General features: G+C 44.4%; 1 protein-coding gene and 1 long non-coding RNA gene across 2 annotated transcripts in view; both read left to right on the plus strand.

Moving 5' to 3' along the window:
* Positions 1 to 11,365: 11,365 nt before the first annotated feature.
* Positions 11,366 to 14,642, plus strand: LOC135319919 (uncharacterized). Its single transcript, XR_010378991.1, has 2 exons — positions 11,366 to 11,628; positions 14,503 to 14,642. It is a non-coding gene; the product is annotated as an uncharacterized LOC135319919 (long non-coding RNA).
* Positions 14,643 to 16,076: 1,434 nt separating this feature from the next.
* The window catches only part of ZC3H12C (zinc finger CCCH-type containing 12C), a 67,158-nt gene continuing 66,290 nt past the window's right edge, over positions 16,077 to 16,944 (plus strand). Inside the window, exon 1 of the mRNA XM_031443760.2 lies at positions 16,077 to 16,158. Coding sequence (XP_031299620.2) covers positions 16,135 to 16,158 — 24 coding nt within the window. The 5' untranslated portion in view covers positions 16,077 to 16,134. The remainder of the gene's footprint in view (positions 16,159 to 16,944) is intronic.

The following is a 16,944-nucleotide window of genomic DNA, read 5'->3' on the forward strand; positions in this document are numbered from 1 at the left end:
ACATGGGGGTACCATATAAAAATGCCATGGGAAAACTTAAGGAGAGGCAACTGTGCACGTTTTGGAGTCAGAGAAATAAAATCTGGCTGAAATTCAACTATTTACAATAGCCAAGACATGGAAACAATCTAAAGATCCATCAACAGATGGCTGGATTAAGAAGTTGTGGTTTATTTAGACAATGGAATACCACTCAGCCATAAAAAATGACAACATAATGCCATTTGCAGCAACACAGAGGTCCCTGGAAAATGTCATTCTAAGTGAAGTAAGCCAGAAAGAGAAAGAAAAATACCATATGATATCGCTCATATGTGGAATCTAAACTTTAGAAAAAGAAGACAAATGAATGTATGTATAAAACAGAAACAGACTCACAGACATAGAATACAGACTTGTGGTTGCCAGGGGGAGGTGGGTGGGAAGGGCTAAACTGGTAGTTAGAGATTTGCAGATACTGACAGGTATATATAGAATAGATAAACAAGTTATACTGTATAGCACAGGGAAATATATTCAAGATCTTGTAGTAGCTCTTGGTGAAAAAGAATATGAAAATGAATATATGCATGACTGAAGCATTGTGCTGTACACCAGAAATTGACACAACCTTGTAAACTGACTATAACTCAATAAAAAAGAAAATCTGGCTGAAATTCAGAAAGCTGGGTCTTTGGGAGGTGTACTTTTTACCCACTCAGTTAATAGTTGACCAGCCAGTTGTCCAGAGGCACCCCTGGCCCAGAGGCACCCTTCTCTTACTCTTAATGATAGGGTCTAGGGTATTCTGGAGAGCAGTATCCTGGGGTCTTGGGCAACCCTGGCTGCCTTGCAACATTACTCCCAAAAGGATATTCATCCCTTAGAAGGTGATACAGTTCAATGCAAATATGTTGTGAAAAACATGAGATGCCTGGACTGTATCATCTGGAGCCTCCCAGACTTCCTAGAATTCACTGCAGTAAATCTTCCTGTTTTAAACAACCACGTGTCTTTTCTTGGAAGGATCCAGGTTTTTTCAAAACACTTGTTAAAATTATATATAAATTATTTTACTATGATCAGAAAGATCTTAATTCTTCTGTCATATAACCTTGCTCTGCATACAAAACATTTTGGGACAATCTCTAAGTTCTTTTATTAATAAAGCATGCATTGGGGTACTATGATTATTATCACTACCCCAAGGGTATCTTGACTTCTTAAATTGTTCGTTTCCTGTCTCAATTATCACACACTCCATTTTCCCACACCTGTGGGTTTATTTACATAGTGAAGTCATTTGGGAGAAGGGCAAATACACTGAAGAATATACAAGTCAACAAAATCTCTCATCAGCAATTTAAATGGCTTCTGGCCATAGCTTGAGGGACTCCATTCTAGAACTTCCAATCTGTTTAGCAAGGGACCCTTCATTGTCTGAGCATTACCCAGGGAAGTTCTCTTTAACTCACACTTTTTCCTTTCCATGTGAAATGGCACTTTCCCCCTCCTATTACCAACAGAATATAATTCTAAATGTTGAATCTGAGTTCATTGGTAAAGGTTAAGAGCTGTAGATGCCAGGGAGAACTAGATTTGGATTCTGGCTCCAAATCATGAACTAGCTGTGTGACTTTGGATTAGTCACTCAACATCTCTGGACCTAGTTTTCTCATCTGAATAGAGTTGTTGTAAAGATTAAATGAAATAACATATTAAAAAGTTTAACTACACATAGTTCTCAGTTCTTTATATGTATTAACTCATTTCCCCCTTACAATGTGCCCATCCCATAGGGAGCTTGGGGATAAATGTCATGTTACCACTTCACAGCAAGTTCCACCAGCCCACATCTCTCCTACGTGCCATATTCTGAACCTCCTAGTCACAAAATAAAGGCAGATGTCTTGCCACGGCCAGCCTTGAGGTGTTACTAGCCGTAGGCGTCCAGCCCCTCAGCCCCTCTGAACAGAGCCTTCAACACGATCAGCGTGTCTGCTTGGCTCAGACAGACAGCCCTCAGCACTTTGCACTAGCTGCAAATGCATCTCTGCGTTTTTATCCAGCAGAGCTGGCTTTGCTGACATTGAGGACGTGGGGCACAGCACAGCTCTTTCGTTTCCAAATGAATGAAGCTGACACATTGAAAGAGAGACTGGCCACAGCATCAAGCTAGAAAACAATAATGAGTCACAGGAAAGACAAAGACTGAGTAAGCACCAACGACCAGCCACACAACCCTTCATCACAGCGCTTGGGAAAAGATGGTCTCACTGTGGACCAAGAACACATGGACAAAAATCTCTCAGGCTTCTGAGGATACTCTAATTCCCATCTAGCTGATAAATTGTGTAACTTCAAAATTAGCTACAATAGGGGTTGAAGGAAGATGTACAGGGACCATGGATATTAGAAATGTTTACATGTGGGATGCTTCTGCGTGATGACTGGCATTGCTAACCAACTGGGAAATGACTATTAGATTGCTCTGATAAGGGAGCTTGTTATTTACAAGTCTAGGTGTTGGACCACAAAAATATTCCACTGAAGACAAAAAGAGATTGAGGCTTCTTTATGTATGTATACTGTCAGAGGTCTGGGCTGAAATAAAAGAAAAAATCTAAGAATATGTAAAATATTTAGCATTTTCCTCCTTCCCTAAGGATGATGGTGATAATGCAATGCTACCTAATCATGGCATATCTTAAGCAGGAAATTATCTTATTAATACATAAGTTTTTCTTTTAATCCATCTATTATTTTTATGGATGACTGTTTACTCAATATATTAACAGTTATCTTTGTGCAACAAAAAAACACATCTTCATTTTTTTATGCTAGTAAATGTTCAAGGTTTTGATATATATAATATCCCACAGGGGAAAAAAATTACTTTGGTAAAAGGGTCAAATGAATCAGTATTGCCTTCACTTCCTTTGGGATTTCTCAGGAGTTGCCAACAAGAACTGGGAGCTAAAAGGAAATATCTAGAAGATTGGGAGTGGTAGGCTAAAATAACTTGTTTAAATTAAATCAACGGTTTATTGACCAAAAGCAAGCATTCTTAGAAGACAAACCTTGTGTACATTTTTAATGTTTTTGGCTCCCCAGCCTCTAAACCTCTTTGCTAAGCATGAGAAACCTTATGAGGCAGAACCCACCTCCCACTACAGAAGCTCAAACCCCAGGTACTGGCTTGTCCAGCCTCCCTTGCAGCTAGACGGCTGGCACATGGTCTAGACCCCTCTGACTGGATGCACCCACCTCAGATTTTGAACCAGGAGCCAGTGATGAAAGTAGTAGAAAGCTCATAGAGGTCATTTTGACAAGAATAATAGCAGCAGGAGCAGAAGCTACATTCATTTCCCAAAGCACCACTGAGGCCAGCATCAGGCTGGAGGTAACACCACTTGTGGTGTCTGCACCTGTCAAGAGAAACATTGATAGCTTCCTGGGATATTTCTGTGGTGTGATGTTGAACACGGCTCCTGGGTCTATCACCTACAAGCCTGGTTTTCAAGTCCTTCTAGAGATGATGCCAAACACCACACATTTTCAAAATAAATTCCATTGTGTACGACCAGAATCCTATTTCATTGTATTTATTTAAAAATATTTTGAAATATTGGGCACAGTACTTCAGCTATATGTAGGTAGCTGGAGGGCAAGGGAAGGGCAGTTTTCTTCTAGGTTAAGAAGAGAAGAAAACATAGAAAACCACAAGGTGGTTGGCAGTCATTGCCAAAGCATTTGCCGTTAGTTTGGGGCATTTTCATTTTGAATTCCAGAATGTAGTTTCCAGTTAGCAATGACTGCGTGTTGACATGTGAGATGAGTCAGCATTTAAGTGTTCTCTCTTACCTGTCCCAGAGCCCTCACACCATATGTAGGCACCCAGACTGCTTGACTGGGAGTAATTTTCATTCCCAATCACCGAGAACAGCTTTGAAATCTTAAGTCAACCCTTTATTCCACTGGATTTCCCTCATTTTATTCATTGTCTTTCCACTTTCTTGTCAGAGTTCCTCAGTACAATGTTCTGCTTCTTCGAAGAGGATCTTGACTAGTTCTTCTATCCCATTTCATCTTAGGAGGAAAATTCATAGCAGTAAGTCACGCATGTGTAGACTGCCCTTGCTGGCGTTAAGCACATTATCTCTCATGAGCATCAAGGAACGTCTTCTTCCTGTATCTCTGAAAGATGAGGAAATCTTTTGTGGAAATTATATCTTGTCATATTCCCAGAGAGTAGTGCCACTTTAAGTAGAATCTTTACAAAATCTTCAGCAAATAACCATTCAATGAAAACCAGCTTTCCTTCTAAACAAAAAAGTTATTTAGGACCTGTATGGTTTAAGGTGGTTACAGTTCACAAAGCAAACACCTATGAAATTATGAGCATATTCACTTTGTTAAGGGAGAAGTCAGGCATTAGAGAAGTTTGCTAGCTTGCTCAAACACAGAGCCAATTCAATGTGGAATCGGAATGCTGGGACTCAAAATCCAGTCTTCCAACCCCCTACTTTTCCTCTACATAATTGTACCTCTCAATTGTAAGTGCCACTCTGGTGCCTGCCACTTCCAAGGGAAACTGCTCCATCTTGAGTCCCTGTTGACAGGGCAGCCCCAGCCTGCCATGGTGGCTTGGTCACACTCCTCTCTGGCCTCCACTGATTGAACAGGGTGGGGAGCTACCCCCAACGGAAGCCAATTCACAGACTGCTCAGCAGTCTATAAGGTGGCCTGACACAAAATTTGTGACTCATCAAAGGTGACCTGAGTCAACCAGATTCTACTTGAGTCTTATTTCTTCTAACCAAGAGATCTAACTGACTGAGGCTTACTGTAGATAATTGTTGTATACCTTATTCTGATTAACGCATTGTGTGGAACAATCTTGCTCAACTGTCCATGTCACCACTCGTATGTCCTCACAGAACGGGACAGAACAAGTTGAACGTTCCCAATCTTCTAACCTCTGATAACTACCGTTCTTCCAGAAATTTTTGCTCTGTGAATTCCTTAGCCCCACATTATCTTACCCTCTCTCCACTTTTTGGCCTGTCCTTCGTCTACATGCTAGGCAGTATCCCAAGTGCTTTACATAAATTATCTTATTTAAGGCTCAATACAATCCCATAAGGTGAACACTGTTAGTACTTGCATTTTAGAGATGAAGAAAGCGAGGTGCAGAGAGATGGTGGTGGTTTGCATCAGGGTGGTGGCAGAGGAGAAAAGAGGGCAGATTAACAGATATATTTTGAAAGTAGAACCAACAAGTTCTGGTGGCTAGACTGGATGTGGGAGTGAAAGTAATGGGGGGGGGAATCAAGGGTGATACTTTAGTGACAAGCCCCACATATCTTGGTCCTTGGTCCAAATTATGCAGCCATTTGTTCAGCCTATTTGTCATCTCTAATTGGATGCTCCAGAAGCCCTTCCAGAAGACAAAGTCAACATGCCTAAGACTGAATTTTATCAATAATTTTTTCCATAAGACCTGCTCCTCCTTTTAATACCTTTTTTCCCTAAGAGTGTCACCATCACTGTTATTAAGTGGCAAGTACTATAGAAAGGGATGCAAATGAGAGAAGCAGTTAAAACTGTAAAGATCCTTCTAGGTTTTCAAATTGTTTCTCCAACTTATTAACATATTTACTAGACTTTTATCTCCCGCATTGGACCATAAGCTTCTCAAGGGCAGAGATTTTGTCTGTAATTAGAGCTAACATTTACTGAGTATTTTCCAAAGGTCAGGGCTGTGTTAAGCATTTTCCATGTGTCAGCCCATGTAATTCTCCCATCAGCCTTATGAGGCAGGGACCAGAGCACAGTGGTTGAGTGTGGGCTAGACCGCCTGGGTTCAAATCCTGACTCTGTCACATTATTCGGGGAAAGCTACTCAACTTTTCCGTGCTTTGGTTATCACACGGGACTCTGGGACATCTAACCCGGAAAGACGAAATCAAAGAAGCCTTTCTAGAATGAGATGAGCTGCTGCGCTGAATCTTTGTTCATAAGGGGGACGGTGTTGCAGGCAGAAAGAGGAAACTATGTGGAGGCCCAGAGGTCAACAAAAGCATGGAAGTTTGCTTTTAAACTGCCAGTGCAGTTTCCCAAGAGCAAGAAGGGTCACAAACTCAAAACCTACAAGATCCAGGCAAGTAAGGCGAGTAAGAGAGGCTGGCCAGGGGTAAGATAATGGTAAGATATGAGATCCGGGCAAACAGGAGGACACAGGAAGCATTTAGAGGCTCTGGCCTCTACTCCCACCAAGCTCCTCCCACCTCGCCAAGCTCCACTACACTGCCGGTCATTCTTTTCCTTGAACCCCCTGAGCTAACACCGCCTCGAGGCTCCTTCACTCTCTGCTTCCTCTACCTGAATGTCCTCTGCACGGCTGGTTCCTTTTGCATCATTTCAGTTCAAATGCCATTTAAAACAGGTCTTCCCCGATCACCACCCCAGACCTTCCAGGAATCCACTCTAATTTATTTCTTCAGAGCACTTGCTAGTACATGACATTATTGTATTCATTTGTTGATTTATGGATTTCATGTATTTGTTTAATTGTATACTAGGTATGTAATATAAGCTTTATTAATGCAGGAGAACTTCCCAGCTCCTAGAACAATAGCTAACACACAGTAGGAGCCAAACAAAGGCCATTCATTTATTTTGAATAAATGAAAAGTGCTTTTATTGTGCAGCTACTCAGTGTCAGTTATTAGAGGCGGCAGAGATTGAACAAACATCAGAATATAGGTCAAGGAGTCAGTGCCAGAGGAATGTGTGTGAAAACGCAGGGCGTGGGTCAGAGAGGAATTCTTTGTAGGAGTCAACAGCAGAAGAAATACTCTGAAAAAACTGGTCAGGGGAGGTAAGCGGGGAGCAGGAGAGACATTGTATCTCAGAAGCTAAAGGAAAACAGTCCAGGATGTAAATCACAACCTGATTAGATAGTGTGCTTCTGGCTGATTGTGATCTCGAGCAGATACCTCCGTATCTGAGAATTTCCTCATTACATTGTCTCATCATTGTGTCCATTTGGGGACTTCTGAAGCCTCACCTTCATAGCTTCTGTCTGTCTAGATTTCCTGTGATATATCTCCATAGTGGTGACATGTCTGTTCCCCTTTTATCTTATTCAAAAAAAAAAAAAAAACTTTCCTCCATTCTTATCTTCAGATAAATAAATTTCCACAGAGATATGCATCCTATCTGAAGATACATAAATACATACGTATATAAGTAATATACATATTATAAGTGCTAAGAAGTAGGCAAGGTTAGAGGATGGATGGTAACCAGTGGTATATGAAGGGAGGATATGTGTGATATTCTAGGCAGGGTGTTAAGGGATGGCTTCTCTAATAAGATGACTTTTGAGCAGAAATCTGAAGGACATTAGTGAGCGAGCCTTGTAGATATTTGGAGACAAGCGTTCTGGAGATGGGAAACAGCAAGGAGGCGAGTGTGGCTGGTGGAGAGTGAGGTGGTGGTAGAAGCTAAGAGGTTGGCAGTGAACAGGACAGACTGAAGGAAGCAGTGACTGCCTTCAGCCTCAGGAAGTGAGGTACCTCCCAACAGGGTCCAGCACACAGTGCCCAGTAAACATCTGTGGAATGAGTGAACCCCTAAGGTGGACAGAGAAGTATTCTGAGACCTGCATCCTGGTGATCACAGCTAACCAAATGAGCCCCTGACTCATGCACGCTTGGCACTTGATTATGCTTAAGGTAGTATTTTCTCTAGATTTTTTTTTCGATTTTTTTTCTCTTCCCTTTTTTGAGAAACATATATACCTATATATATATTTTAAGTTATGGACCATGTCTTTTCTGATTTCATCTTCAGTGCTGGAACTCAAAAACCAAGTTAGGAAAGAGAGTGGAATGTACAGATATAATGGAAGAAAAAGGAAAAAAAAATTGCCAAGGGTGGTCAGCTATCTCTGGGTAATGGGATGAGAGATGATTTATATTTTTGAAACCTTGTTTTTATGTGTCTTTAAAACTTTCTACCATAAGTATCTATTCTTGTCATAATTTTAAATAACATACTAGAATACTACAAGGTACTAGATGTTAAAGCCAGTGAAATTTATCTCCACTCAAGATTCTACAGCTGAAGTATTTCAGTCTTCATTTCACTCTTGGTCATCTACATACATAAAAGAGCCTTGGGGAATGCCAGTGCAGTATTTGTACATAAAGAATTGACTACCATTGACACAACATTGTAAACTGACTATAACTCAATTAAAAAAAATGTTAAAAAAAAAAAAAAGAACTGACTACCAAGACAATATAAGTAATTGTCTAGACCCAAACCTACCAACACTCAAAAATGTTCTCACAAACACGTATTTTAGCCAACACAGAAAGTAGTGATAATATATTTCATTGGGATAGTGTCTTCTAGTAAACAAGCTGTCCTTGCCAAAGCTTACTGAACACTGAGCTGCCTCTTGTAGTTACCCAAAATAAAGTGACCATTTCCTGAATTTCTCTAGCAAGATCGCCACTAAAAAGTAGGGACTGCCAAAGACAGATAACGCTCACTTTTTAAAATAGATACTTGTAAAAATGACCCAAAAGCCCTAGCCCTTCTCAAAAAACCAGGGTTCTGTGTATAAAACTAAAAAGAACTAGAGGAAGTCACATGATAACTGAAGAGGCAGAGAAACATTTCAGGGGAATACTGACATTGTTTCAAATTAAGTAAGTGTTTTGACCAAAATGAAGGGCCATGGACATAGGAATAGATAAATGGCTGCACTGTATCCAAAACCGTTAAAAACCACCATTGGATAGCTCAAGTCTATTTACCTGTTTAGCCTCGATCATCTCTTGCCTGGGCCTGTGGCACTTGCTTATGGGACCCATGGCTGCCTAGCTGGACTTCTGACTTCTGACTCCTGGATGCTCTTTGGCTGACTATCCCCTGGAATGTCCACATTCAAAGAAAAGTAACCGGCAGAGTAAATTTCCCATTGATTTCTACTCTAAGGTTGGAAGTGAGTACCTGGAACCACCTAGGCTGGCCGTTTCCCCTGTATCTCTCAGAGCTTGGCGTCTAATTTCACTTACCAGTCCCCTGTCCTAGACTAGCCAGTGTAGACCCTAAATCAAGGTGATGTTCCCACTCCAGCCACCCAACTCTCCAGCAGTAATGTGACTCAGCAGATAAAGAGATACCTAGACAGGAGCCATCTGATGGTTTTTAACGGTTTTGGATACAGTGCAGCCATTTATCTATGCCTATGTCTCACGGCTGCTCATTTGGGTCAAAACACTTACCTAATTTGAAACAATGTCAGACCTGTTCTGTTTATAACGCTGCTCTTCCTGTAAACTGCAGCCCTAATTATGGGCTATCTCTTCTCTTTCATTGTTGTGCTGTTTGCTGTTTGTTTGTGGGAACTGCTTTGCTTTCATTTGTTTGCTGGTTGGCTGGTTTTTATTTTTTCCTTTCTTTTTTTTTTTTTTAAACCAAGCCCTGCCTTGCTCTGCTGTTCCAGCAGTTGTTTCCTTGCCTTGTCCCTCCACACTTCAGTATCTTTCTAATTCCCCAGTTACGTTGAGATTTGAAATTCTGCTTTGTCCACTGTTTCAGAGTCTTAAAACCTGGTTCCCTTGGCCATGTCTTTACTGTCTTCTAACAGATCAACAACTAAATCATTAGTCACAGGCTGGAGAGTCTTTGAGTGTTATGGTCCCCAGTTCCGGTGGTCTGGAACCAACCCAAGTGCCTTCTACACGGCAGCCACAGGAGAACTGAGGACAGCGCAGGGAACAAGACAGACAGAGCTCCCGCCTTTGTGGAGCTTACATTCTGATGGGTGGATACACAATAAAATAAATAAGCAAATATAATTGTAGGTGATGAGTATTATGGGGAAAACAAAACAGCATGCTGCACAAGCCCCAGGCCTACGGCCGACTTGTGATGTCTGCGACTTACATGAACTTCTGCATCTGCTGCTGAGAATTCCCCTGGATGTTTCCCTTCGTTAAAGCAGTTCCCATCAAAAAATCTTCATAGAATCTGAGTTTTGGTGCTTTTGACCATGACATTGTTTATGAAAAAAAAAAAGTGACCCATCCCACTAATGCTGGCTGGGAATTCTTTAGCAATTACGGGATCTCCCCTTCCACATGGTCACAGGAATCTTCCCCTTGACTGGGAAGCCCCAGACTCCACACGTGTAACTCACAGGACTCCCTCAACTTCCTCATCCCTTTCTGTTCCTTTTCAACAATTTAAAAATAATAATATCTGCCTATTTATAGAATCAAATAGAAAGGTGTGGGCAATAGAACACATCACCAAAAAATGCAGACTTAAAAAAAATTTTTTTTGAATAGCTAATTCAAGTACCCAATTTAAAATTTGAAAGCCATTATTACATGTAGAGTAAAAAATGAATCTGTCTTCTACCCTTGCTTCCAAATCATCCAGTTTCCCTGTCTGAGACAACACTGATACTGATTTCTTGTGTGTCCTCCCAGAGATGTTATATGCATTATAATACCAAACACAGAGACATTCTTCATCTTTCACACAAATGGTAGCATACTATATACATTGGGTTTTACCTTAGTTTTTCAAAAAACAGTGAGTCTTGAAGTTTATTTCATATACAAGGAGCCACTTCACTCTGTGGAGTGAGTGGCATGCCAATATACGGCAATACTACAATTTATTTAAATAGTTTCCTATTAATGGGCATTTAAGTTGATTCTAATTTTTTGACTTTGCAAATAATGCTGCCATTAATAGTCCTGTGACGTAGCCTTTTAACATAAGACATACTCTAGTCTGAAAAATTCCATAGTTCTGTCCAACGAGGTCAATTTTGTGCATTTGTAGTCATACATACTAACTTTCTTTTAAAACGACAGATGTTTGCAGAGGTGACGAGGATGTTTTTGGTGCACTTGAAATTTCACGTTAAAACAAAAGCTTTCAAACTTCTGGCCAGGATGAACTGCAATGACAGATGTGGACCTTGTCAAAAAGGCAAAATGCCACCTTAGGAGCTTTTCTTATTTTATATTAAGTGTAATATTTCAAAATTCCTATGTTGGCCAAATATGGTGACATTTGGGCAGCTAGACTGTCTGATTCAGGTAGAAGCAGCAGCATGTGACTGTGTGATACAAGCATATTGGAAACCTTGCTGTCTGGCTTCCCACAATGCTGAAAACAAGAGTCATGCTGCTGGTGCAAGATCCTGTGGTCACTCATCAGAAGAAAGAAACCCTGGGATTGGCCAGCAGCACAGATCTCGTGCCTTCTAGTTTCTTTTCCCTAAGACGTCAGGGTTAAAAAGCAACTCTCACCCATCACTGCAGTACATAGGTAAGAACGAGTTTTGTCCCTCCGTGGCCGTCTTGCGTAAACCATGTGTAGGAAATGGTCATTTAGGGTAATAATATTAAGGAAGCTTTATATTTCATGGGTTGTTGGAATTGACCAGAACTTCTCTGAAAGACACAAAAGAAACTGTGAATGAAAAATCACACTAGTCACCCGGATCCATGTGTGAGAAGCTCTTCAACAGGGGAAAAAATCAAGTGCCGGCCGAAGACCTGGAGATGAAGGTTCATCAAAGGGACGATTGACACTGTTTCAACCAAGGTAAGCGCTTTGGCAGAAATGGTAAAGGTAGGAGAGATGAGAACAGGGGAGGTAATTCTCTTGCATCCTCAAGTGTGGCCAGTGGGTCCACACATTTTCAATGAGAAAACTCCTAAGGACACCACTAGTAAAGCTCTAGGCAGAACTAGGCAGAACTAGAAGCTGTTGCCAGGGTGTGTGCCAGCTTTGAAACTGAGGGTGACCTATGGGCCATCTCTTCTGAAGCCCCTAGAGGTCTTAGATAAGGTGACTGGGAGACTGGAAGGTCCAAGCTGAGGTGGCCAAGTAAGAGGGGATGGGCATCGAAAGCTGTCTTTTCAGGTTTCAGTGTGAATCCAGGTGTGTGAACTGTCTACCTGGGTGCTTATTTTAGAAAGAAAAGCGGCCACCCATTCTCCTCCCTCCCACCCCCTGCCCCCAACCTGTTCTTTCCAAAGCATTTGCTTTTAACTAGTGAGGGGACGGCTGTCCCAAGGCTTTGCCATCATCACTCAAATTCTTTAATTATGTGCATTTCAAAGTCACAATTCGAGGTCCACCAAAATTCTGATTGATTTTACCACCAAAATATGAATTGGCTGTCCAGAATTGGTAATAGTAAGTGTGCTATATCTGCCTAATGCCTGTTTTGAAGTTTTAATCTCAGACACTCAAAATTTGATCCTCAACCACAAGGACCTACTATATAACATGGCAAACTATAGTCAATGTCTTGTAATAACCTATCATGGGGAAGAATCTGAAGATTAATACATATCTGTGTGTGTGTGTGTGTGTGTGTGTGTATACACATAAAACTGAATTGCTTTGCTGTACACCTGACACCTTGTAAATCAACTATACTTCAATCAAAAATAAGAATTAAAAAATAAAGCAAAATTTGATCCTCAATTTCACCATTTGCAAACAGCAAAGTGGGGTCAGATTCAATGATCTCTTAAGTTTTCTCTTATCAGTCTAACATTCTCTGAATCTATGAAGTTTATTCCCTATGTATTCTCTTTTCCTTTTAAGTAAAAATAACTTGGAGTAAAGAAAAGAGGAATTCCCTAATGCTCATTTATCGCAGAGCCACAGAAGGATTTTACTTTTGGTAGGAATTTTCTTTCAGCTCTGGTTTACTGAAAATGAACAGCCATGCTTGGTTATTGTTATAATAGTGACCATTGAAAATGTCCATATTTCCTCTCGCAATAGCAGATAAAAGTCTCATTTACCCAACTCTTTGCCTTTTCTAGATAATACTATAAAACATTTCCACATGTGTATCCCCACTATTACCACAAATGCATGCCTAAAACCAAACTATTCTAAACATTTGCTCAAAAGAGTAGTTCCTCCACCCCTAGACGTCACATTTTTTTTTCTAGTCGGTGATGCTGCAGGTTTCACTTTCACACCCCCACATCATCTTGGACTTCTCCCTTTTCTTAAGTTCATCTCTAGCAAGTAGATCCAATTATTTTACAAAGCCTCAGTGATTTTTAAGTCACACTGTCTCCCTCACTGGTCCTCCCTCACTATTTCTTCATTATTCCATGTCAGTTCTCCCACCTTGGCCTTCAAACTTGTTTCCCTGCTTCAACCCTTCCCCTTTCCAAATAATCATCACAATATTGGTTTCACCAAATTAGGGATATTCTCCATGTCACCTTCTGCTCAAAATTCCTCTCAGATTCCCCACTGTATATAGGCTACATTGAGCTCAAACTCTGTCTCTCTCTCTGTCTCTCCCTCTCTTTTTTGCAAATCTGTGTGTAATTTGCTCCCCCTTTCCCCCTCCAGCTTTTTTTAATCCCTATTTTCCAAATTTTCCTGGCTTTCTATCCTTGTTTATGCTGTTCCACTCTAATGCACTTTCTTATCCTCTCTGCTTTTCAAAATATTATTCATCTTCATTACCCAGCTTAAGTTGCCCCTTTTTGAAACCCAGAATCATCTTCTATGGGAGTCTGAGTCCTCCCAACCACTCCAGCCTAAAGTGATTTCTCTGTCCTCTGAACCTTCATTGCATTTGCTACCCATGACGCATATTTAACACATAAATTCTCTCGTCATCTTAGTTTTCTTTTAACATTCATGTTTCTTTTATCTCCCAACTACAGAGTAAGGTAATTAAGGGCAGTAACTGGATCATTCACACAGTGAGTCCTGATTCTAGAATTAGACTGCCTATATTTTAATCCTTGCACTGTTATTTACTGACCTTAAACTTGGTCTCAGTTTTCTCATCTGTGAAATGGAAATAGTGATAGCTATTCCCTCAGAGGAGTTTTGTGGGCGGGAAGTGAGAGAACATATGCAAAGTGCTTAGAATAGTGCCTGGAACATGGTAAGCATTCACTAAATGTTAGCAATTAAAATAATTATTCATGTCTCTTACCTCCAAAGTGTCTAATATATGCCTTGGTCCATAACCACACTTAATCAATATCTAATGGAATTCAGTTGAGTCAATTGAGGGAAATAAGGTAGACTGTGTGGGCAGCATATTGTAGAGTAGGGGAACTTCCTGGCATCACTAAAATCATGCCACAGATGCCATCACTTACTGCTGTCAGCCAGCCAGCCTCTTTCTAAGTCCCTGCCACTCCCTAATACTGCACAAGAGACTTCTGAGGGTTTGGCTCAGTGAACATGGAATGCTTTCCTGAGCATCCCTCCCTTCCTGCCAATTTAAACTGACCTGGCTGCAGAGAGCAGGTTGCCAAGCTTCTGAAGGGCTTTAAAGGTGGTACTAGAAATGTGGACCAGAATGCTCTCAGATGCCCCCAAAAGAAGCCTACAAGTCTACTATTTCATTTACGAGATCCCAAGACTGGCCTGCTGAAGTGGAAAGCAGGCTCAGTGAGATGCTCTCTTTTCGTCTTGCAGTGTCAACGCGCCAAGGGGACCAGCCAGCAGGATGCTCTCAGCTGGGATCCCATCATCCATAGCTAAAGAGCAACAGATGCTGGCCAAAGAGGTGGGGACATCTGTGCTGCTCAACTGAGCCATAAAAGCAGTTTTTGTTTTGTTTTGTTTTGTTTTGTTTTAATAGAGGAACTATAAAGTTTGAGCCCCAGTAAGCATCATGGATAGATACCACAACCATTAAGCAGCCTGATCAGATTCGACAGATCCAGGCTCAAACCAAGGATGCCCCCACTGAAAACAGTTCAGAAAGGGAAGAAACAATTTTATTAAAGGTGAAAAGTGTGATCAAAGACACAAACTCTAGTCCAGTGAAATAAATATGTGCTTTGAATGCAGACAGACCTGGATCCTTCTACGCAAACTGCGATTTCGGGAAATTTTTCTAATCTCAATTTCTTGTGGGATAAAGGGGATTATAACACCTAGATCACCTGGCTGTGGTGACACTTAAATGAGATAACGCACTTAAAGCAGCTACCAGGTCTGTGGCACATGGTCGGAGCCCATTCCAGGAAAATTCCTTTTCCTCTCACTCTGAAAGCTGACGCTTCCTGCCCAAGGCTAGGAGTGAGGCGCCTGCTGACCATTCTACCGGCAGGTGAGTGAGATTATTTGAGTATTTCTGAAACGCTGACCTAGATTGTGCTGGGTGTCGTTGGGCAATTCACAGACGTAGAAGGGCCCTCTGCTCCCAGCGCTTTTCACTCTTGCGACTCAGGAGCCCACCTCGGTGGAGCGGTGTGTCCCCTCCCAACCTCTCGAAAGAGATCCGGATTCATTTTAGCCTCGATTTTGACACGTTGCCACTTCCAACAAGGCCAGTTTCCTGGCTGAAAGAAGTCTTCCCCCGAATGAAATCCCAACAGCTTCATCTGTGTAAATTCCCTTATTGGTCTTGCTAATACCGGGTGTGGTTTTTTTCCTCATTACGGAATATTGGTAATAAACAACCACGGGAAAGGAAGGCAGCCGCTGATTCCCTCGGCCGCCCGAGGAATGATCCGTGTTAGCGCCGGCTGGAGAAGGCGCAGCCAGCCGAGCGGAGAGGCGCTCGCCCGGGCCGGGCTGGGCGAGCGGGGCGGGGAGGTCGGGACCCCCGGGCCGGGCGCGAGGGGAGGCGGCCCCAGCGGCCGCGTCGAGCCCGGCAGGTTCCAGCGGCTCCCCTCACCCCTCTCCACGCCTCCCGGGTTTTCCCCTGGGCTCGGGGTTTCCTGTTTCAGTTCTCGGTGATCTCCAGCAGCAGGTGCTGGTTTGCCAGCCTCGACTCCAGACGAGGCGAAGGAGGAGAAGGGGAAGAGGGAAGGGGAGGAGGAAGCGGCGCAGCGGCTGCGGCTGCGGCTGCGGCTGCGGGCGGGCGGGCGAGGGGCGAGGCGGCGGCGGGAGAGCCGGGCTCGCTCTCCCCGCGGAGCAGCGGCGCGGGCGGCGGGCCGAGCCGGGGCCCCGGCGTGTGGCCGGCGGCTGGGCGGGCGGCATGGGGGAGCCTCCCGCTCGGCCCGCGCCCTAGCGGCGGCCGCGGCGGCCCGGGGCTGAGGGAGAGGCGGCCGCCGGCCGGAGGGTCCCGGGGCGGCCCGGCTGCCGGGGCATGTGGTGATGGCTGCGGAGAAGAGGCTGCAAGTAGGTTGAGCAACAGATCGGTGCGCGCGCGCGTGGAGGTGGGGGGGGGCGCGAGTGGTGCCAGCCGGGGGAGGGGGCTCCCGGGCCGCGGCCGGCCGGGAGGGCGCGCGGGCGGGCGGGCGCGGCGCCGCGCGGGTAGGGCCGAGGTGGCCGCTGTCGCTGCTGGCCCCGCCGCGGGCTCGCCGCTTCCTCGCCGGGTCGGCCATGCCGGGGAGCGGCCCCCAGGTTTGTCCCTCGGGAAGGGGGTGGAGGGGCGGGCAGCGGCGACAGTGGCCCTGAGGGAGCCGGGCGAGGGGAGGGCCGCGGGCCGGGAGGCCGCGCCCGAGCGCCGGGGTGAGGGGCCGGGGCTGGGGCCGGGGCGGCCGCGCCGGGCGGTCTCCAGGCCCAGACTGGAGGGACCCCTGAGGTCGAGTCGCTGAGACCCCTCCCCCCCACAGCTCCCGGGCCTCGGGTGGGGCCGAGCGGAAAGCCCAGCGCATCCTCCCCGGGGGCAGGGCCGGCCCCACCGGGATCTCGGGCGCGATGAGGCCGGTCTCCCGGGCCCCGCGGCCTAGGGCTCCGGCCGCCCCGGGGCACGGCCGCCGAAACATGGAGGCGGGCCGGCGCCCCAGATGGAAACGGACCCGCAGCCCCGCTCCTGCGGCTCAGACCTGGCGCGCTTGTGGGGTGAGGCAGCATCCGACATCTCGGGTCCAGCCCCAGCCATCAGCTCTTCTTACCCACCCCTCCGGCCGAGCCGAGCCGCCGCCACCGGGCCGGCCGTGCGCAGACCCCTCTGCCCTCCCC

Source organism: Camelus dromedarius, chromosome 34 (genome assembly GCF_036321535.1).
Source record: "Camelus dromedarius isolate mCamDro1 chromosome 34, mCamDro1.pat, whole genome shotgun sequence".
NCBI classification, from domain to species: domain Eukaryota; kingdom Metazoa; phylum Chordata; class Mammalia; order Artiodactyla; family Camelidae; genus Camelus; species Camelus dromedarius.